At 56.3% G+C, this 20,972-nt stretch overlaps 7 protein-coding genes across 7 annotated transcripts; 3 read left to right on the top strand and 4 right to left on the bottom strand.

The window, feature by feature from the left end:
• Positions 1–1,380: 1,380 nt before the first annotated feature.
• BU25DRAFT_368599 (SPX-domain-containing protein) lies at positions 1,381–4,312 on the bottom strand. The gene is made up of 2 exons (XM_033703899.1): positions 3,388–4,312; positions 1,381–3,333 (listed from the first exon to the last, which is right to left on the bottom strand). The coding sequence occupies exons 1-2, from the start codon at positions 4,163–4,165 to the stop codon at positions 1,613–1,615; spliced, it is 2,499 nt and encodes an 832-aa protein (XP_033561197.1). The 5' UTR covers positions 4,166–4,312; the 3' UTR covers positions 1,381–1,612.
• Positions 4,313–4,608: 296 nt separating this feature from the next.
• Positions 4,609–5,711, bottom strand: BU25DRAFT_342381 (uncharacterized protein; the record flags this gene model as incomplete). Its single annotated transcript, XM_033702906.1, has 2 exons — positions 4,609–4,693; positions 4,726–5,711. Coding segments are annotated over 2 exons (1,071 nt in total), but the record flags the coding sequence as incomplete, so codon positions are not given.
• A 733-nt stretch (positions 5,712–6,444) lies between these two features.
• BU25DRAFT_491533 (uncharacterized protein) lies at positions 6,445–12,615 on the bottom strand (the record flags this gene model as incomplete). Its single annotated transcript, XM_033711573.1, has 2 exons — positions 12,485–12,615; positions 6,445–12,262 (listed from the first exon to the last, which is right to left on the bottom strand). The coding sequence occupies exon 2, from the start codon at positions 12,217–12,219 to the stop codon at positions 6,445–6,447; it is 5,775 nt and encodes a 1,924-aa protein (XP_033561195.1). The 5' UTR covers positions 12,220–12,262; positions 12,485–12,615.
• Positions 12,280–12,750, top strand: BU25DRAFT_458830 (uncharacterized protein; the record flags this gene model as incomplete). Its single annotated transcript, XM_033710238.1, has 1 exon — positions 12,280–12,750. The coding sequence occupies one exon, from the start codon at positions 12,280–12,282 to the stop codon at positions 12,748–12,750; it is 471 nt and encodes a 156-aa protein (XP_033561194.1).
• A 36-nt stretch (positions 12,751–12,786) lies between these two features.
• BU25DRAFT_393531 (phospholipid-translocating P-type ATPase) lies at positions 12,787–17,402 on the top strand. The gene is made up of 3 exons (XM_033704701.1): positions 12,787–14,990; positions 15,039–15,983; positions 16,034–17,402. Exons 1-3 carry the CDS (start codon positions 13,079–13,081, stop codon positions 17,101–17,103), a joined length of 3,927 nt encoding a protein of 1,308 aa, XP_033561193.1. The 5' UTR covers positions 12,787–13,078; the 3' UTR covers positions 17,104–17,402.
• Positions 17,403–17,572: 170 nt separating this feature from the next.
• Positions 17,573–18,862, top strand: BU25DRAFT_411108 (uncharacterized protein). The gene has a single exon (XM_033706462.1). It carries the CDS (start codon positions 17,978–17,980, stop codon positions 18,653–18,655), a length of 678 nt encoding a protein of 225 aa, XP_033561192.1. The 5' UTR covers positions 17,573–17,977; the 3' UTR covers positions 18,656–18,862.
• Positions 18,863–19,728: 866 nt separating this feature from the next.
• On the bottom strand, positions 19,729–20,553 carry BU25DRAFT_66644 (uncharacterized protein). Its single transcript, XM_033712004.1, has 3 exons — positions 20,342–20,553; positions 20,184–20,294; positions 19,729–20,129 (listed from the first exon to the last, which is right to left on the bottom strand). Exons 1-3 carry the CDS (start codon positions 20,440–20,442, stop codon positions 19,739–19,741), a joined length of 603 nt encoding a protein of 200 aa, XP_033561191.1. The 5' UTR covers positions 20,443–20,553; the 3' UTR covers positions 19,729–19,738.
• Between the last annotated feature and the right edge of the window lie 419 nt (positions 20,554–20,972).

The raw sequence follows: 20,972 nt of genomic DNA, 5'->3' as shown, positions 1-20,972 counted from the left end.
CTGTCGCCGCTTATCAAAGCGTTCCACATGAATAAACACCGTAAGTGCTCCTGAAGGGCAACCCTGTGGCGACCGCCCCTAGATGACTTGTACCTATTGTATCCAAGCTCGGGCCACTGTAATTCCGCCACAGATTCTTCATCGTAGATTGCATTCGGAAAACCGATTCGTTCTCAAGGACATAGTCTCTGTATAGATCTGAGCACTTGCGCTGCAGTACCTATGACTGCTCAACAGCCGGACTGACTGCATGATCATTTTTGGAGGTCTAGTTCGAGGCATTGCTCTATTTGCTTTGCCAATTAACAAGTAATTATTCAATGGTCGACAGTTCCCATCGTCATGTTGATTCAAATGTTCGGGGCACTGCCACATGTACGCACGGCATGACTGAGCATGGGAAAGATTCGTGTTGACTTCTACAAGAAAACACTCTGGCAATGATTACCTCACAGCGGCCCTGAGCAAAGCAGCAATACTGGAAAACCAGCATCGGCTCGAGCTTGTGTTCATCTTGCACTTTGGAGGCCTTCGGCCAATAACTAAACCGCTGCTGTCCTCGTGTAAAAACCACGCAACCATTCACAATACGCTCAAGGCTGGCTTACCTTGAACAGAAACCAAGTTCATGGACCCTTTCCTTAGATCATTGGAAGGTCGAGATATTCAAAGCTTCTCAGACTTCGGTACCGCACTCCAGCTCCAACCATACTTTCTCTCTTCATACATATCTGTTTCCTCCCACTCAAACACGCACGTCCGATCGCAAAAACCATCTCCTATCCTGCTCGCTTGAGTGCCAGAGAACCAGCGACGATGAAGACGGCCACATTCGCCCCAACCGCCACAATCCACACACCATCCCCGCCGCAATCATCACCGTTGTGGAAGTCGAGAGGATGACCGCCAACGCTCTGCATTGCGCCCAGTCGCCCGAAAAGGCGCGGCGGAGTGGCACTCGCCTTACAAGGCCCGACACTTATCCAGGCGACCACCGCAGAGGCTCACTTGATCCCGCGGAAAGTGCTCAGGTTCGTGGCGGGCGGGGTGTTCATTTGGGGGGGTTTTGGGGGTGTGGACATACGACGAGGGGCTGTGTTCAGGCTTCTGCTGAGGGACTGCTTGTGGTTGGACAGCGAAGGGAGAGCTGGACGCGGGTCAGCGAGGGAGGATCGGAAGTGCCTCCAGCCTTGACCGTGCTTGTGCTCAACGCTTGACCGTGCTTGTGCTCAACGCAAGGAAACACGTCGATACGATACCGGCAGAAGCCGGACATTGGATGCGGGCATACGAGTTGCGGAAAGGTCAGGTTGTGAACCGTCGCTGTGAGGTCCCCTGTGCTGCTGGTCTGTGATGTTGTACAAGAATGCGGCAGAGTATATAGACGAGCATAGCTTCTGAAATAGTACTACAGCAATGCGGCCACAAACGTGTGCCTGTGATATAATGATGTACAGACTTGTACAACCCGACTTCCTGTCCAACATCATCTGTCCACCACGAAAAAAACAAAAAAAGGACATCCGAGGTGCATCGGGTCGCGCTTCGAGACATTCCAACCAACAATTCCGCCCAGCATCCAGCCATTGTCTTCCGAACACAACAGCACCGCCTAGAGCTTCAGCTCCATGTGCTCGCTCACAAACGTCCCATTTGCGTGTCCGTGGTGATGCGCGTGTTTCTGCTCCACCAGCGCGCGATACTTGAACCCAAAATTCAAACACAGCGCGAGCACCAGGCCCACCGCAACAACCAGCGGCCCAGTCAGGGCATCGAAGTCCTTGCCGCTCCTCTCGCGGATCAACTTGCTCCTGTACCAATACATCGTATACCCCCACGCGAGCGCGAAAACCGCGATGCTCGTGTACACCACAGCTAGCGCGCGGGCGATGTTGTTACCCTCGCCAGCGGCGTTGTACAGTCCAAGCGAGAGCGAGGCGAGGAGCACACTGACGTGCTGCCACTTGATGAATGTGCGCTGGTTCGCGAGCCAGACCTTGGCTTCTACGCGTACGGGGCCCTGGTCTTTGATCCATACTCCGGGGGCAGAGATGCCAGGCGGCAGCTGAACACGACGCTGCTGTTTCTTCGCGTATTTGCTTGTCGAGAAGGACGGGAAGAGGTTGGCGAGGCCGTTGGATTTGCCGTTGTTGGCGTAGGGCGAGGCGAAGCTTGTGCCCTCCTCGTCCGAGTCAGGGTCCTCGTTTGCGCGGGCCGGTTCCCGGTGCGATGCGGGGAGGCGGGTGACGGGCATCGAGTGCGCGGCGGTGCTGGGCGCGACCTGGGCAGCGCTTCCTCTCTTAGGGGCGGAGCGGGCAGCTGCTGGCGAGCCCACAGGGGAGGTGACGCTGCGGCGGAACGAAGGGCTCGCTGCTGTGCCGAAGAGGGAGCCGACAGCGAACTCATCCTCGGCGGCCCGGCGCTTGCGTTCTTGTTCGTCGTCGAAGGCTTGTTCGGGCTCCTTGCGGATGTCGTCCTCGACTTCGCTGAGCCAGAAGGGGAAGGTGTTGACGTTGTCTTCGAAAAGCCTTGCCACACCGTGAACGAATTTGGAGAAGCGGGGGGCTTCCTTGACGAGGTGGGAGTGCATGAGGTCCTCGACCCATTCGTACTTCTTCACGCCCTTGACCTTGATCTCGAGCAGGGCGAAGGGGAACTTGTGGATCTCGCCCTTCTTGATGGCCCTGAAGGGGAACTCCATGTTGGCGTTGTCGATGTCGCGCCTGTGCCAGTCGTCGGGCTCGCGGCACGGCCTGTCCATGTCGAGCGCATCTTCGCGGATCAGAGCAAGGTTGGTGTCGAGCGAGATGCGCACGCTGTCGTTGCCTGGGATCTGGAAAGCGGTGCGCGTGTAGTTTGCGCGCAGCACAGGCTGGAGATCCTTCTCCCGAATGAAGCCCTGGATATCCTCGACCGCCTTCTTCAGGTTGTCGATCTTGGCCTGGTCCTTGTTTGGCCTGTACTCGAGCTTCTCGACGCTCTTCTCCATGTGGTACTTGTCCTCGAGGAAGGACTGGATGTACTTTGCCTTGATGGGGAAGCGGACCTCCTCGCTGGCGTTGCCCTCCTTGATGACCTTCTTCTCGAACATGATCTCGGGCTTCTCGCTCAGCTGGCCGTACCAGCGCAAGCGGAGCGAGGAAGCGTCTTCCTTGCCGTTGACCTTGTCCGAGTAGAGGGAGAAGTTGGGGTTGTCGAAGTAGATGGAGGTGATGGTGGGGTCGCGCTGGGTGCCCTCGGCCACCCTGGCGGACTGGGGGTTGTACACGAGGACGGGCAGACGGCGGAGGATGACGGTCTTGACTTCGAAGAGGTTGTCCATGTGGACCCAGACTGGGGGTTGTCAGTCAGCAAGCGGACGGCCATGGACGGAGCGGGGGTACCTACACTTGTACGAGCGGAAGCCCTCGCCGGCGGCGGTGCTGCTCTCGGAGAACGAGAGAGCCTCCTTGCTCCTGCCCTCGAGGCTCTGGCGGACGAACGAGTACAGGGCGGACAGCCGGTACAGGAGGGGCGAGGCATCCTCGGTGTGCAGCGGGTGTCTCGCGATGCGCGCATCGATGAAGGGCCGCAGCTTGTACGACTTGCCGCGCAGCTTGTCGTGCTTCTTGGTGGCCTTGATGAGGGCGGTGAAGTTGATGCGGCTGAAGCCCTCCAGCTCCTTGACCTCCTTGGTGACCTTGTCGAGCTCGGCCAGGACGTCCTTGAGCAGCTTCTCGCGCTCCGCCCGGCTGAGCTCCGGCCGCTTCTTCGCGGCCTCGCCGTGCTTGACCACGTCGGAGAAGAGGCCGCTGCCGCTGGTGCTGCTGCTGGCCTTGGGGCCCTGCTTGGCCTCCTTGGCATCCTTGCCCTCCTGGGCCTCCTTGCCCTCCTTGCCCTCCTTGCCCTCCTGGTCGTCCGTCTTCAGACCGACGGCCAATGGCTCGAGCTTCTTCTCGCACGCCGACGTGCGGTCGCGCAGCTTCTGCGAGATGTCGATGATGAAGTTGTGCACCTTCTCGAGCTGCACGTTGGCGAGCTCGTCCACGAACGCGCTCTCGTCCTCGGCGGTCCAGCTGTCATCGTCCTCGTTGTCCTTGAGCAGCTTCTTCAGCTTGTCGTAGTCGATGTACTGGGCCTTCCATGGGGGGTACACGCTCTTGCGGAGAGTGCTGCCGAACTTCATTGTCGCGACGCAGCGGGCTTCTAGAGAGGGCTACCGAGTTGTGTGCAATCGGTCTCAGCGCACGCTGCAAGAAATGTAGCACAGCGATTGCATCCGCGGAGCGCGCAGAAACTCGTCTCGCGCGCAAAAGATCTCTGCGTCGCCAGGGTAGCCAGCAGTGGGGAGCTCTGTGATGCGGCTGCCCGTCCTAGGCCAATCGGACAGGCACGTGTGACAGCGTCATGGCTCGCTGCGCTGCAACGGGCATGGCGCGCCGCAATCCTTCGCCCGCTCTGACCACGACGCTTGCAAGAGCCTCCTTGCAGCGCCTGAGAAGCTTGCGTGGAATCTTGGGCTTGCACACGTCCAATGGGCTCTGTCCAGGGAAATAGGGAAATAGGGAAATAGGGAAATCTACACACTTCCATGGCCCCTTCACGCCCCTCACGCCCCTTCACGCCCCTTCACGCCCAGTCACTCATCCCGTCTGTGTAAGAGCCCAGCAGCTCCTCGATGACCCCGATGGCGCCCTCCGTCTCCGCCCACAAGCTGCACTGGTGGTATGTACTGGTGGTATGTACTGGTGGTACCTCTGCGCAGCCGGCATCTGCATCTGCCCCGTACCGCCAAATCCATCCATCATCCGTCTCGTCTCCAACTCGTCTCCCACACGCACCAGCGCCGGCCAGAAATGCTTGTTGCTGTCCCTGGCTGCTTCGAACAGCTGCTTGATGTGTCTCCGTTGCGCCGTTATGTTGCTCGTCTGGTCATCGCGTTCCAGCACATGGCGCTGCCCCAGAATGATGGAGCTCGCACAGTGCACCTTGGACTGATCGATGATCTCTGAGGGGAGTTTGGGTGAGGCTATCCCTCTGTCGCGCATCAATGCCTGCAGGTCGATAAGGAGTCGGATCTTGATCAGCGTGACGCTAACAGCAAAGGCGAGCGACGTCGAGGCCTCGCGAACAAAGTCTTTCGGGTCCTTTACATGAAGAAACCGGCTGCTTCGGTTGCCCCAGTCATAATCTCCCTCCTGTGCCGTGGTGACCCACCATTTGCAGAAGTCGTACGCTTCTTGGTCTCTTCCCAAACGCAGGTACAATGCTGGCACGAGGTCGCGGACGCCCATGTTGTCACTGCGACAGAGGTGCAGCATTGCCAAGAGATGCTTGAGCGCAAGAGCGACCGCTCCCTCCGTGTCGACGAGAAGGAGGGCTTCAGCCAGCGCTAACCGCGCTCGTATGTACGGTCGTGTCTCTTGAATGCCCCAGAAGTGTGGCGGCCCATCTCCCAAGATGTCGTCGCCTTTCTCTTCGCGCAGCTGTCGCTCAGCCTCTTGGTAGGCAAGGGTTGCTTTCTTGATCCCACTGCATGCCTCCTTGTGTGCAGGACGATCGACGTGTTGATGCTCCTTTCCACAGTATAAGGCTGCCCCACAGCCAGTGCAACGACTGAGGTCTTCCCAAAAGACTTTGTCGCATCCAGGTGCGGCACAGCCTGCGGCAAGGCGCTGCGAGGCGTTGAAGCCCACGGGCAGGTATTGCCGGCCGGCATCAGGTTGTCCGTTGCTGTGTTGACCGTTTCTAGGTTGACTTATCAATTGAGCATCAGGGGCACTAAAGATCAACAACGCGCCCTGTTGGGTTACATCCGCTGTTCCACTGCCACGTCGCCCTTTTAAAGGTTCGATCTTCTTGGTAGTTTCGCGGTTCGCAGCCTTCGAGGCGTAGCGCTCGTCGACACCGGCCTGCTCCACCCAAGCAAGTCAGTTGGAGCAAGAGAGCACTGCTCGATGTACAGCGTACCTTCGAGCTGCGCTTTACGGAGTTGCTCCACAAGGCCTTCCATTGCGCTTTCGATGCATGGAGTATGTTTTGGGGGGGGGGGGGGATGATGGCACGGCCAAAGCAGAGAGACGTCATCTTGGTGGATGGGACGCTGTGAAGTTTGGTAGGTGCGGGTTGTTCCGCTGGTCTCTTGTTGATACCTTCTGCAGTTCCATGGTTCTGATGCATGTGCGAAGCCGCGCTACGACGCCTCACACAATCTGTCCAGGTGTGGTGAGGCCACGTCTAGGCATACTCGGCATGCTGTTGACGCGGCCGTTTTACAAGCGTGATAGGAAAATGCAAGGTCGGAATACATGAACTAGAAATGATATTACAGCTTTCTACATGAGCTCGTTGCACGTCTTTCGCTGTCATCCAAGCATGCGATAGACATAAGTCGTACAACCCAGCAATAAAATCGATGCCATCCATGTAACCCAAACGCCGATGCATGCACGTGTCTTCGTCTCATCAGTTGCCTTGAGCCATGACATCGACATATCGGCCTCCCTTCTTCTTCTTCGCCGCAGCACCTTTCCTTGGCTGCGCTGCACCAAGCAAGTCATCGATACTGCTGGCATTGCTCATGCTAGTGCCAGGTCGCGAAGGCGGCCCAGAAGCAAGAGGTGGTCGTGCGAGCGTCGACTTCGCCGCACCCTCATTATCTGACAGAATACCAGGCGTGCTTGCTCGAGACGGTATGCCCATGGGTGGTGGCATCGACGAGCTTCTTGGCGGCATGGATGTCGGAGGTCGCAGACCCGTAGACGGAGGACCTATGGCTGGTGTGCCACCTGATGCGCTCCTGGCAGCTGCTGGTGGCCCACCTCGGGGTGGTGGAGGCGTGGCGGCGGGCTTGCCTGTATCTGTGGCACCTGCCTTCTTGTTGACCCACTTCTTGAGCTCAGGGTCGTAGACGAAGCTGTTCTCTTCTCCGAGCTTAGCCTTGATTGGACCTGGACCCTGTTGCGGCATGTTGGGATCTTTCTTAAACCAACCGCCGAACCAGCCCTTCTTGTTGGCTGCAGCCTCCTTATCGCGTTTTGCATCCTCTTCAGCTGCCTTGCGGAAAGCCTCGTCTGTTGCGCGATCTGCGTCTGACTTGCTGCTCGACTTTGCGCTGCTAATATTGAGAGCCGAGGCGCGAACGGCAAGGTCGTCATCGTCGTCGTCGTCATCCATGAACGATTTCTTCTTGGGTTGCGGCTCCTTCTCCCCTTCCTCCTCAGGCTCTGGTTCGTAGGGTGTGTACGACGGTGCCTCGAACGAGCCAGTTGGGGGCTCGTAACTGTTCGATGGCGTGTATCCAGCCGAGGGCTGTTCATCGTTCACGGAAGCAGGGTCGTCGAAGCTAGCCTGGGGAGGTTGGTATCCGCCAAATGCTGGAGCCGAAGCAGACTCTTCGACTGGTGGAGTAGGTGCATATGGGCTGCCGTACGAAAGCGCAGCATTGGGCTCGGGACGAAGTGGAGAGTACGATTGAGTTTTGCTTTGCAAGCGCTGACTAGTCGGACTGAGCATCGCTTGACCCGGAGTGTATGGGCTTGGTGGCTGTGACGCAGGCATGTAGGTGTCCGACACGGAGCGAACAGAGTCCATGGATGGTCGTCCTTCGGGCTCATATCGCGAACGCTGCTGCTCAGACGAGACTCGTGGCGCGTACGCGCTCGAAGCGTTCGAAGGAGCGTATCGTGAGTTCGAAGGGGCCGAGGGCTGAGCCGCAGGCACTCCAAAGCCGGCATACGCGCCATAAAGGTCTGCGCTCGACTGAGAGGGTGTAATGCTTGGGCTATTACCGGCAATCTTGGCGAAGGGACCGACTTCTGCACCGGCCGAAGGGTTGCCAGAAGCATCATCATCATCTCCGGCAATGAAACTATTGAACTTGGACAGGAGAGAGCTGCCGACCTTGTCCATGCTTGGCTTCGAGATCCATGAGGATGAGCCATCCTTTGGTGATTGAGACAGACGTCTGCTCAGCTCGTCCAAGCTTCCGAGGAAACTGGCGTTGCAGTAAGGGGAAAGCTTGGTGGTCGCCTTTATGCTTGAAGCAATGGCATCACAGTACGCTTGCGCCTCGGATCTGTATCCGTACTCGGCCAATCGGTATGCGTGTGCAAGCTTGTATGACTGCAGGTGCGGGAATACGAACGACGATGTCGGTGCCGAAAGCGACAAAGCGAACTCGTACACCTCGGTCAGCAACACCGGTTCCATCTCAATGCCAAGCTCCAGAAGATTCCGCTTGTGATCTGCGCCGAGGAGAACGAGGTCGGCCTGCGAATCGTCTGGCCCATTGACGAGTGCTACACTGCGTGCGAAGATGTAGCAAACGTGTGCAGCTTCGACACGGTTGTATTGTGCCAGAAGTCGACCAAGTGACAGCAGTGCCGCAGCATCACCGTCACTACGGTTGTTCAAGATCAGCGCCACAGTCTCCCGCCACTTGTCCAAGCCCTGCAGTGCGTTGGGCGTTGCGCCTGCACCATCAGTGCTGACCATCTGGAAGCCAGCACGAGCCGAGGCCGGTACGAGCTCATCGGTGCAGTCTTCGTGGTTGCCTGCGAACACCTCGTACAGTACCGCCAGAGCCTGATGATTGCCGCCAACCTTCTTGACCTCTTTGCGGACGAACTCCTGAACGACTTGCTTCCAGATGTCCTTACTCAGCGTGGAGGAGAGAAGCATTGCATGGCCCCACATCCTTTGATCGACTGCGTGCCAGACTGCCTTCTCGCGATCACCCTTAGTGAGCAGCTTCTGGAGATCCTCAATTGCTTGGGGGTCTACAGGTTCTGCTTGCAAAGTGTTGGTTCTGGATCGACCAACAATATCTGCTGTCGTCGAGAATGAGCCTTCAGCATCTGCTGCATCACCCTCCTCAGGGGCTAAAGCTTTTCTGATAGCAGCCTCAGCGGTAGTGCCTTCCAGGCGTCCGTCATTATCAACCAATACCTGCAAAATCTTCCAGAGCAAAGACTTGTCGTCGAAGCTCTTGTGCTCATCTTCGTTCATAGAGTGCTCGAATCCAGGTTCCTTGCGCTGGCTCTCAAAAGCTTCAAGCTTACGGCCAAGCCAGGCTGAGACGTCCTTCTTCTTGCCCTTGGACTTGAGCGGGCCGGGAAACTTTGTGATATCCTCCGACTCAGGCAGAACCTCCTTGACGCTTTGGATCCTGACCTCACCAGGACTGCGCTTGACCATCGGTGCCGACGTGCCACCACCGTAGCGAGGTATCTGTCTTGGGAATGTAGTGACTACAGTGCCTCCCAAACCCCATGTGAAGATGGGGGCACCTTTCCACTGCTGCAATGGATCGGCAGCACGTTCATCCGCAGGAGGTATGCTTTCGTACTCGAGGTTCAGCGACGTCTGCCTTCGGTGAGGAATACTGTTCATCGGTTTCTGAGCAATTCGCTGCTCGTCGTACGCGGGAGCAGGCGGCGACATGAGTCCGAAGGCGGAACCTTGGTACTCTGACGATGCAGTCAACGTCCGTGTAACCGGCTTCATGCTTGCTGCAGGCGAGCGCGTGACTGACCGCGGAGGTGATGCTTGGTATTGCTGCGTGTAGTTTCCTGTCTTCCTGGGCGAGCCAACGTTGGACGGTGGATAACTTCGCAGGGGTGGTGTGCTAGACCTGCCAGCGACAGGTGGTTGGGATGTCGGCGGGGCTATCGCCCGTTCTTCAACCTCACTGACGCCTTCCAAAGGACTTCTGAAGGGAGCACGAGGAGCATTCTCTAGTGATTGCGAAACATGGTGGCCAGGCGTATGGTCGAACGACGCTTCTGCTTGCGAACGCTGTTCTTGTTGACGAGGCATAGCAGGGAACGCAAGCGGGCTGGAGGTGCGAGGCGCATATGGTTGAGAGGGGGGTCGTGGAGGGCCGGCAGGTGGCTCAGACCCGTAACGAGCATGAGCCGGTCCTTGTGGGCCGGGCGGAGCAGGCGAGTATCTTGAGTTGGCTGCTGGCGCAGATGGAGGTGCAGGTGAGTATCGAGCGTTGGCCGGTGCTGCTGGCGGAGGCGCAGGGGAGTATCGAGCGTTTGCCGGTGCTGCTGACGGAGGCGCAGGGGAATATCTCGATGACTGGGGGGGTGCCGGTTGTGGAACCGGCAAGCTGTTCGTTCTTGCGAGCACCGAAGGTTGTGCAGGAAACATGGGCAGTTGCTCGGGCTGTCTAAAAGGAGCTGGAGCTGGAGCTGGAGCTGGAGCACTACCTGAGTCCGGAAGTACCTCGTTGCGTAGGCTTGACCATGAAGGCGCTCGTTCTTTTGGAGGATACTGGGGAGGTCCTTGAGCAACCTGTGGAGGCCCATGAGGAATCTGTGGCTGAGCTTGTTCGTGAGGTTGAGGCGTGTAGCGACCTGAAGGCTTCTTCGGTTTGGTGGTTACAGGCAGTTCAGCAAAGAAATCCGTCGTTTGTGCCCGGACAGGTGCTGCAGACTTCGCGGGCGCCATTGACGGCATACCAGTCATTTGCGACTGCGTGGATTGACTTGACGAGGGCGGAGACATGCTCGCGACTGTCATGCTGGATGGTGGAAGCGTTGGCCTTGGAGGTCCAGAATTCGACGTGGTACTGCTACTTCGAGGCGGCGGAGGCGGAGTATGTTGTGCAGCGGGAACTGTAGCCCGAGGCGCTGCTCGTCTCCGAGTAGTGACAATCTCGTCCGGTAGATCATATGGCGATGCATATCCTCCTTTCGACTTGTCGGCGAAACTCTGTCCTGAGCTTGCCATTGGAGGTCGAGCTGGCTGTTGCTGTGCCACCGGCTGGCCAAAGCCGTTGTAGATTGTGCCAGTGGAAGCCGCAGGTGTCTGCTGAGCGGCTGGTGCAAGATTCGTGAACTGGACACCTGCAGGCGCGTAAGGGTTGGCGGGTGGTATCGGTGCAGCTGCGGCCGGTGCAGCTGCGGCCTGTGCAGCCTGTGGTGCGTATCGGTTTGCGGTACTTGATACAGACCTCGTTGCCGGTGCAGGCTGCTGTGCCGGGGCTGCAGGCTCGTCTTCCAAGAAACCAGCGTCATCGTCGAGATCGAGTGCGAGCGTGCCTTCGGTGTCCGGCAGAAACTCATCGTCCAGATCAAGGTCATCGAGGTCGAGGTCCCATTCATCTTTAGCTGCTGGTGCGGGCTCTGACTCTTGCACCACGTGAGCTCCAGGCGTCTCAGTCTGGGGCTGCGCGGATTCAACGGTCTGAGATGCAACACCTCCAAAGAAATCCTCTTGCGCGTCCGTGTTGCCCCAGTCGATATCCTCTCCCGCGTTGCCTCCAACAGAGGTGTTGCCAATTACGTTGTCGCCAACAGTGGTTCCTACTGCTTCCGCAAGTGGAGTCTCCAACGGTAGGGCTTGCTGGATTGGGCCAAGATCGAAGGGGTCTTCAGAAGCACCCCAGTCGTCTGTTGCAGCCTCGGTATCTTCGACCAGGGGTACGCTTGCGCTCTCGATCATAGCATCCTCCAAGATGGTCGTCTCTCCTTGGTGCTCGTAGTTCTCAGCGGGACGTTCCTGCGGTGCAGCCTCTTCATCTTCAGACTCGTCTTCTTCTGACAGGCTCTCCTCCTCCGACTCAGAAGGCTCAGCTGGGCCTCGGCCAACATGCGTCGGTGTTTGACCCTGGATATGGAGGCCCCGCGTGGCATCGACCGGCGCATCGGCCTGCTTTGGCGTTGCCGGCTGTGGTGGGAGTACGGTGCTCTGTGTGGCGGTTGCAGGTGCCTCTTCCTCGTCGTCGTCGTCGTCGTCGTCGTCGTCGTCGTCCTCTTCAGATGTATCCTCGCTGGAAGAGACGGGCGCAGGAGCACGCACAGGTGCGGGCGCAGGCGCAGTGGATGCAACAGGAGCAGAAGGCGCCGCGGGCGCGGGTGCGGGCACGGAGGCTTCCGCTGGGGCTGCCTGAATCTCTTCTTCTTCTTCTTCTTCTTCTTCTTCATCATCTTCTGACTCATCCTCCTCCTCGTGCTCCTCGTGCTCCTCGTGCTCCTGCTCCTGCTCCTGCTCCTCCTCTTCCTCCTCCTCCTCCTCCTCCTCCTCCTCCTCCTCTTCGGATTCTGACTGCGCCGGTATCTGCTGTGCGGGCGTCTGCTGTGTCGATGGCCGTGCGGGTTGTGCTATTGTTGCCGAGGTGTCCTCTTGTGTCTGGTGGGGTCGCAGGGCGGGATTCCATGATGCAGCCGGGGTCGAGGGGCGCCTGTCGCCGTACGCGTAAGAGAAGTTGGGGCCGTCTTCGTGCTCCATTATGCAAGATTATAATATAGTGTGGAAAGGGTATATGCAAGTACTGCGGGAGTCAGCGCTATGAGCGGCGCAAACGACAGTCCCGATAAGATTCGGCGGCAGGGCACTGTTCGGCTCGCTCGCGCGCACTGGAGCGGGTGCACAACCTCAACTGAAGATATGGGGGTGGTGTATGGCTACAGTGCGTGGCAGAGCACAAGAGACGAGTGCCAGGCCTCGGGAGCTCCTGACGTAAATAGGGATGACGAGACAGCACCGAGCATACCTCTATACAGAGAAGCAGAAACGGCAAGCGCTCTGCGTCGCGCGCAATACGAGTTCGTTTCCTCGGTCGACAAGGAGCGCGCAAGTCAACAATGGGCCGCAAGGGCGTGGTGCATGGCGTGCAATGCGTCGATATGCAATGGTCGCGAAAGGGACAGCTGTCTGGCATCCCTCGAACCAGCCGTCGTCGGTTCCGCATACCCTGGCCTCTTCCGCGACCCGCGCCTCCGCCTGCGCCACTGCGCCACGCCGCGACTTGAGATGTGACGCGCAACGGCTTGACGCCAGTAGACAATTGCTGTTCTCCTATCTCCTATCTCCTGACTCTCCATAAACTACGGCTGTGGCGGCCGCGAGCGCTCAAGGCAGACTTCACCGTACACGTCACCCGCGACGCCCCGTACATACACACCAACCACACGGAACAAGACATCACGCCGCCTGCAGCAACCCCATACAAACACCCCCGGACTGGCCGCCGACTCCCTAAGGCACCTGCAGCCGCATCAGACAGGCACACAGCAATTGCATATGGGTTACATACAATCGCCAGCCCTCCCGAACACGCCCTCGCACCTACACGACCCCATGAGCCATGTCCGCTCCGCATGAATACCACCAGCCAAATGCTCCAGACGAGGACTCAGACCTCGAACTCGACCTCGAAGAGCTAGACCCACTCGCCGGGCGCCCACGGTCGTCAGTATCACCGCCGCGCCGCCAGTCGAAAGAGCAGCGCAGAGCGTACCATGAGCTCGGCGCAAGGATACCGCTCAGGAACCTGCGAGTAGGAAGATTGCGAGGGAACAGGAGGAAGGAAGAGCCGGAAGATGAAGACCTAAGAGGCCTGATAGACGACGACGAGAGGGAGAATCGCAACTCAGCCAGCAGCCGTGGGCAGTCTGGCGACGACGATTCCCCGCTCCTGCCTGCCAGCACCAACCCCCGCCGACCGACGCAGCGCAAGCCCAGCGCATTATCCAAACTCAGCTCTGGTCTCCGCCTGCCGAGCTTCCTCTCCAAACAAGATGCTGGAGCTGAACAGCTGGGCGACGATGGCGGAGACAGTGACGCTGAAGAGGAGCACGATCCCACATCCCAACGCACCGTTTCTGTCGGCGCACTACAGACATCACGATTCCCCGCAAATGCCGTCTCCAACGCCAAATACACCCCTTGGAGCTTCCTGCCGCGTACTCTGTACAACGAGTTTTCTTTCTTCATCAACATGTATTTCCTGCTTGTAGCGTTATCGCAGATCATCAAGCCCCTCCGGCTCGGCTACCTTTCGACGTATATTGCGCCGCTTGCGTTCGTCATTTCAATCACACTAGGAAAAGAAGCACTGGACGACATTGCGCGCCGGCGGAGAGACGCAGAAGCGAACTCGGAAGGCTACACGGTCTTGAAGTTTGAGGAAAACAGCATGGGCACTGGTGTGGCGCCAGGGCAAGGCTCGAGCCGGAAGAAGAAGCTGAGCAAGAGCAAGAAGGAAAGTGGTCGGTTGGCTGAGATCGATGACGAGGAGCAACGGTTGTCGGCAAAGGGATTGGCCACGTGCACATACTTCGAAGTGGTCAAGCCGTCCAAGAATCTGAAGGTTGGCGACGTCGTGAAGCTCGGTAAAGACCAAAGAGTACCCGCAGACATGGTTGTGCTCAAGAGCCTTGCCGCCGACAACGCACCTGCGTCGACAGATGCAACTCCCAGCAACGAACTGCCTATGCTCATCGATGGCGAGGACCGAGTTTCACCTCAGGGTGGGCGGGCAACAGTCGAAAGCGCCAGTTCCACTGGGCCCTCCGGCGAAGCCTTCATCCGTACAGATCAACTCGATGGTGAGACTGACTGGAAGCTGCGTCTGTCTTCGCCTTTGACGCAGAGTCTAAACGTTGGCGAGTACACCCGTCTTCGCGTTGTTGCAGGCAAGCCAGACAAGAAAGTAAACGAATTCTACGGCGCGGTGGAGCTGCAGCCAAAACGCCAACGACAGTACGACCCCCACGAGGCCGAGCCGTCGTCAAGCGAGGAGGTACAGTCTGCACCACTCGGCATTGACAACACCATATGGGCAAACACGGTAGTGGCCTCGAGCTGCAGTCTGCTTGCTGTTGTTGTTTACACCGGCCCTCAGACACGGCAGGCTCTGTCGACATCGCCTTCGCGCTCGAAGACTGGTCTGTTGGAACTCGAGATCAACGCGCTTACCAAGTGGTTGTGCGTCTTCACGCTCTCGCTGTCTTTCATACTGGTAGCTCTGGCTGGATTCAGGGAGATCGAGGGCCGTGTATGGTATGTCAACATGATGCGCTTCTTGATTCTCTTCTCCACGATTGTACCCGTCGGTCTGCGTGTCAACCTAGACATGGGCAAGTCGGTCTATGCGTGGTTTATCGAGCACGACGAAAGCATCAAAGGAACGGTCGTCAGGACCAGCACGATCCCAGAAGACCTCGGACGGATCGAGTACTTGCTGAGTGACAAGACTGGTACTCTGACTCAGAACGGTATGTTGAACGGACACCCCTTACCAGGGTAGAGCTAACACTGTTCAGAGATGGCCATGAAGAAAATCCACGTTGGTACGGTGTCCTATGCCAACGAAGCGATGGACGAAGTTTCCGCGTATGTCCGACAGTGCTTCACCCCTCCTGCTGGCGAAGAGCATTCTCTCGTAACCCCCTCATCAGCCTACACCGTACCCCTGACCTCAGCCACCCGCACACGCCGTGAAATAGGTTCTCGAGTTCGCGACGTGGTGCTGGCTCTCGCTCTCTGTCATAACGTCACGCCCACTACCGAAGAAGAGAATGGAGAAATGGTCACCACATACCAGGCATCGTCTCCTGATGAGATTGCCATTGTCCGCTGGACTGAGGCCGTTGGCTTGAAACTCCTTCAGCGTGACCGGGAGTCGATGACACTTGAGTCAGTCAACAGTGGCAATACTGTTGTGCGAGTTCGTATCCTCAACACGTTCCCTTTCACATCCGAAGGCAAAAGGATGGGCATTGTGGTAAAGTTCTATCATGGTCCAGTAACATCACCTTCGGATGACGAGGGTGAGATTTGGTTCTATCAGAAAGGCGCCGACACTGTGATGACTACCATTGTCGCTGCCAATGATTGGCTCGACGAGGAGACGGCGAACATGGCCAGAGAAGGACTCCGAACTCTTGTTGTGGGTCGCAAGAAGCTCTCAGCTCAGACCTACCAAGACTTCTCTAGCAAACTCGCGCAAGCTTCGCTAGCCCTGCAAAATCGCGACGCAGGTGTAGCAGACGTGGTGAGCGAGTATCTTGAGCGCGATCTCGAACTCCTTGGCGTCACCGGTGTCGAAGACAAGCTACAAAAAGACGTCAAGCCCTCCCTGGAACTCCTCCGCAACGCCGGCATCAAGATTTGGATGTTGACCGGTGACAAAGTGGAAACCGCCCGCTGCGTAGCCGTAAGCTCCAAACTCGTTGCACGAGGGCAATACATCCACACCATACAAAAGAGTACGTCCCCGCCCCATCTACATTCTCCCTTTCTCACTAACACCCAACAGTGAAGCGCAAAGAGCTCGCGCACTCCTCCCTCGACTTCCTCCGGGGCAAAACCGACGCCTGCCTACTCATCGACGGCGAATCCCTCGCGCTCATGCTAACCCACTACCGCCAAGAATTCATCTCCATCGCCGTCCAGCTGCCCACCGTCGTCGCGTGCCGCTGCTCGCCGACCCAAAAAGCAGATGTCGCGCGCCTCATACGCTCGTATACCAAGAAACGCGTGTGCTGCATCGGCGACGGCGGAAACGACGTCTCCATGATCCAAGCTGCGGACGTCGGCGTCGGTATCGTCGGAAAAGAAGGACGGCAAGCCTCTCTCGCTGCTGATTTCAGCATTGAGCAGTTCTGCTACCTCGTCAAACTGCTTGTTTGGCACGGCAGAAACTCATACAAGCGATCTGCTAAACTCTCCCAATTCGTCATTCACCGCGGTCTCATCATCAGTATCTGCCAGACCGTATACTCCATAGCAACGGCCTTCGAGCCCAACGCGCTGTACAAAGACTGGCTGCTCGTCGGCTACAGCACCGTGTACACCATGGCGCCCGTGTTCTCGCTGGTCCTGGATCGCGACGTCGATGAGAGCGTCGCCAACTTGTACCCAGAACTTTACGCCGAGCTCAAAACAGGACGCAGTCTGAGTTATAAGAGCTTTTTCATCTGGGTCGCAGTTTCCATCTACCAAGGCTCCATGATCCAAGGCCTTTCGCAGCTTCTCGTCGGCGTCGGCGCAGACTCAACCACCACTTTCGCCCGCATGGTATCCGTTTCTTTCACCGTCCTCGTGCTCAACGAGCTGATCATGGTCGCCATGGAGGTCACGACGTGGCATTGGATTATGATCGCCAGCATCATCGGCACAGGAGGCATTTACTTCGGCAGCATACCTTTCCTGGGCGGTGGCGGTACGCAGGCTGGTGGATACTTCGATTTGGGCTACGTGGCGAGTTTGGATTTCTGGTGGAAGGGCGCGGTTATTGCGGCGATTAGTTTGTTGCCCCCGTATGCGATTAAGATTGTGGGGAGAACATTGAAGCCGCCGAGTTATAGGAAGGTGCAGGGTATCTAGAGTGGTGGTTTGGGTGTGGGGGTGTTGCGTAGCGTGTCAATTGCATTACTTGTTCAGCAAAATCGGCCTCCGATTCTCTATCTGCACTGCGACCTCGAGATATTGTGTCGCAGTACGGTGAGCTCAGTACAGTGAGGTGGAGTATAAACGGACTGATATCGTACTCCTTGAAACGATGACAGTAACACGACAGTTTCACACTCAACCCTCCCTGTCCTCATACTATATAAACACGCAGCCTAGTTCAGTTCCACTTCAGTGAACCTCAATATCCATTGCCCAATACCTAATGTACCCAGAACCATAATATGTTGCGACACAAGGCAGCTCGCAGGTTCTCAGCACCTTGGAGTATTTAAACATTGGGGAGGTGCAGGGCATGTAGACTGTGGTTGTGCTTTTGACTTGTTCGATTCTACTAACACTATCTACAATTTGTAGCAGCTAAATACAAGACTTAGAGAGAGAGCACCACCAACGATGTCGTGGGTCGGAACTGATGCAGTCACAGCGAACGAGGTGCGCGTTGTTTGGTGAACATGGGGCAGTGTTCTGCTTTGCACGCTGGAGCCGGCAGCGTGTGCAACGAGGAGTAGGACTGTAGTAGTACTGGTGAACTGCGTCACTCGAAGTGGTTGGGAAGTTGCAGACTTCATTCTTGACTCGTGAGTAGGCAATATTGCCGCACAGGGACGTTGCTCATGCTCTCGAGGAATGATACAAAATTGAAAAAGTTTTCAATGGACTCTAGCGCCTATCGGCAGGCTAAAGTCTGGAGGTAGTGAGCCACTTCTGGATTTGTGCTTCTTGCCGGCCGAATCGTGCACATAGTAGAGAAGTGTAGATCCAGTACACTGTTTGCAGAAAGAGCAACATGACAAAGCCAGGCAGTCAATTTCGTCAGCTGTACAGGTCAAAGACCGATACAGTCGAGTTCTATGATTCCGACGATGAAGACGGACCTCTCATTGAAAGAGAAGATGGGTGCAATCAATTCCGGACAATGCCGAACCCAGAAATATTTCTAGACTTCATGATTGACGCCGCTCGTCCCGTAGAAGTGTCTACTAGGTTGCGCAAATTCATCCTTCGACATGGACACTCTTACCGAGATGATAAGATCTCCTGGAACCCAACCGAACTTCTACCTTACGGACGTCATTTTGAACTCTGCTATCTCCGATTCGGCGTCCGGTGCAACCATGGCAATAAAGAAGTTCCAGTAGACGAGCCTTTCGTGATGCGTGATCGGATCTACTGGCGTGTTGGCGATAGATGGCGGCCAGACGCAAGGGCAGTAGATGCCTGGCGAAGCGCTGTCGGGTCCGAGGTCAAGTGCTGCTTCCTGAAAGACTTCTATGACCAAAACGGAAGAAACATGAGCTGGCAGCCTAGTGAGGATCTGCAATGGCAGCAATACGTTGGCGAGGTGGAATGGAAGGAGCCGGGGCGAGATGCCAGCCTTGAGCTGAGCGAGCTGAGGCATTTGCTCAAGCGAGGGATCGTTGTTCATGGCTCATGGCCTAAAGATAGCGTTTTCAACTGGTATTAGTGTCATACGAAGGAGTTTGTTTTCCAGGTCCGGAGGTTCTTCGAGGTGCTAAGCCACCGGTTGGGTAGGCATCTTATCGAGGCTGCAACACCACACGATCGAACGGACCGTATGTTTAGGGCAGGGGTAACAACGAAAGGAGCATCATAGTTCTCAGCGTCAAGAGTCAAGTTCAACAGCAATAATCTTAGAAGCAATAGTGGAAAGGGCAACAATAGCAAGAGCCACAGGCATAAGACGCTGTAGAGAATGATCGAGCAAACAATATATGTTGCGCACATGTGTAAACTACCAGTTTGCGGGAACATTATCAACACGCAAACCATATAAAATTTCTACGTTGGATCCGGCTATGACGTCGATCTATCAAAAGCATCGCAGAAATCCTGATGCTCACATAACTGCACGCGTCGAACTGTATGATCTCAAGAGAACTGTTTGCCCATCCCTCATTGTCCGCAGTTCTCAAAGAGATGAAGACACAGAACAGACGTTGAAGAGAATTTCTACGCCCGATGGAATGCTCCATGACGGTTGAATCAACTGGCTACATGACAGTGGGAATCTTTCTTGGGAATTCTCTATTGTGAAGATATCTAAGAATGTACAAATAAAAAGCATCATCATTCAAGGCATTCTCAGTAGACTGGACCTAGGCATAATTCTAATGTGACATTATTCACATCGCAACAAAGACGAGGTTTGCGAGGAAGCGCGGAATCAACATGAGCACCGTGATGGACATGCCAAGAGTGGAGATGCTTGGCTACCACTCCACCACTCGATGTAACACCGTACAAGTCAACGCACACTGCGGAACTGGGTATCAGCTGAGTCCAAAGACAACATTTCCCTTCAAGAAAGAGGTCAAGAGCCGGGGACGGGAATTTGGTAGTTGAGGGTTTCCATGAACCAAAGATGGGGCAGCTCTCTGTCGAGCGATTCAGAAAGAAGGTATCAAACGCCCGTAATGTTCCCTTTCAGTTCCTGTCATAATGCATTACGCTCCTGCTTATCATATACAGTGCGAAATCCTGGTTTTCAAAGACTCATGAGGAGCTAATACCCTCAAAAGCTGGTTATCTACAAGAAGAAAGCACCAACAGCGCCCAAAACAACAGCCACGAAGCCCTGCTGGCTCGCGCCAACAGCAGATCCGGCGCCGGCGAACTGGGAAGTAGAAGCGCTCGCGGACCCAGACGCACCAGCGCCGCTCGCTGTGGAAGCCCTGGAGGTGGAACGAGTCTGAGCAGGGGCGGTAGTAGGCTCGGCGACGCCAGAGGGACAGTGCCAGTGATCGTTGTGAGGCTCGCAAGTAGCAGCAGTGACCGCATGGGAGTGGTCGTCCTCGTCATTGTGGCTGTGAGATGCAGATGCAGCGGGAGCGGATGTGATGCTACCAGAGATGGCAGATGTGACGGCGGGAGCGGCTGAAGGAGCATAGGTGGGCTCAGCTACACCGGAAGGACAGTGCCTGGTCGGTGTTAAGGTTTTGCTCTTAATCATTCATCGTAGTACGGAACCTTACCAATGGTCATTGTGGGGCTCGCACACACCGCTGACAGTAGCGGAGACAGTGTCTACGGATGCCTCAGCAGCGGGTGCGGTGGTAGGCTCAGCAACACCAGCTGGGCAGTGCCTGCTCATGATCAGCTTGGCTCAATCGCTGATCCGTGAATGACTTACCAATGGTCATTGTGAGGCTCACAGCCGGCACCAGTAGCAGTGTAGGTATCCTGGGCGGCAACGGCCGCAGCGATAGTGAGGATGACAGTGGAAACCCTCATGCTGATATATTATTGTATGGTATGTCGTAGCGACTGTAGTTGTTCTGGAGTGTGCAACGAGGGACAAAACCGATCGAGTGTTTCGTGTGATGTAGAAACAAGATGTTTCCAACGGTTTAAATGTTTATACTCGTCTTCACACGCATGTGGTAGTACCGCAGAACGCTAAGCTGGACCCATAGCCAAGTCCGCGGGATGCCTTGGCAGTGGACATTAGGGTACTCATATTGCTACAAATCCCAAAGAAAACCAGCTAGTTGGCGAATTGAGGCGCAAACGGTTGACTTTCGTTGGCGAGGATGGCGGGATAGTCGAGCTTGACGTTCGACGGCGTGGGAAAGGATTGTTGGGCGCAAAGATTTGTCCTTGGCAGGTGAATGTCGTTGGTGGGATAGTCGGACAAGGCCGCATGTGGCTGGAGGGCTTTACATGGAGGCAAATGCTTCGCTAGAATACAGATGCAAGGCAATTATTCGTCTGGCGTGAGGTGTCGTGGCAAAACGGTACGCAGTATTCAGATGCTGACGCTA

This window comes from Macroventuria anomochaeta (genome assembly GCF_010093625.1).
Source record: "Macroventuria anomochaeta strain CBS 525.71 unplaced genomic scaffold BU25scaffold_18, whole genome shotgun sequence".
Lineage (NCBI taxonomy): Eukaryota > Fungi > Ascomycota > Dothideomycetes > Pleosporales > Didymellaceae > Macroventuria > Macroventuria anomochaeta.
This window is presented reverse-complemented; position numbering and strand designations above follow the sequence as displayed.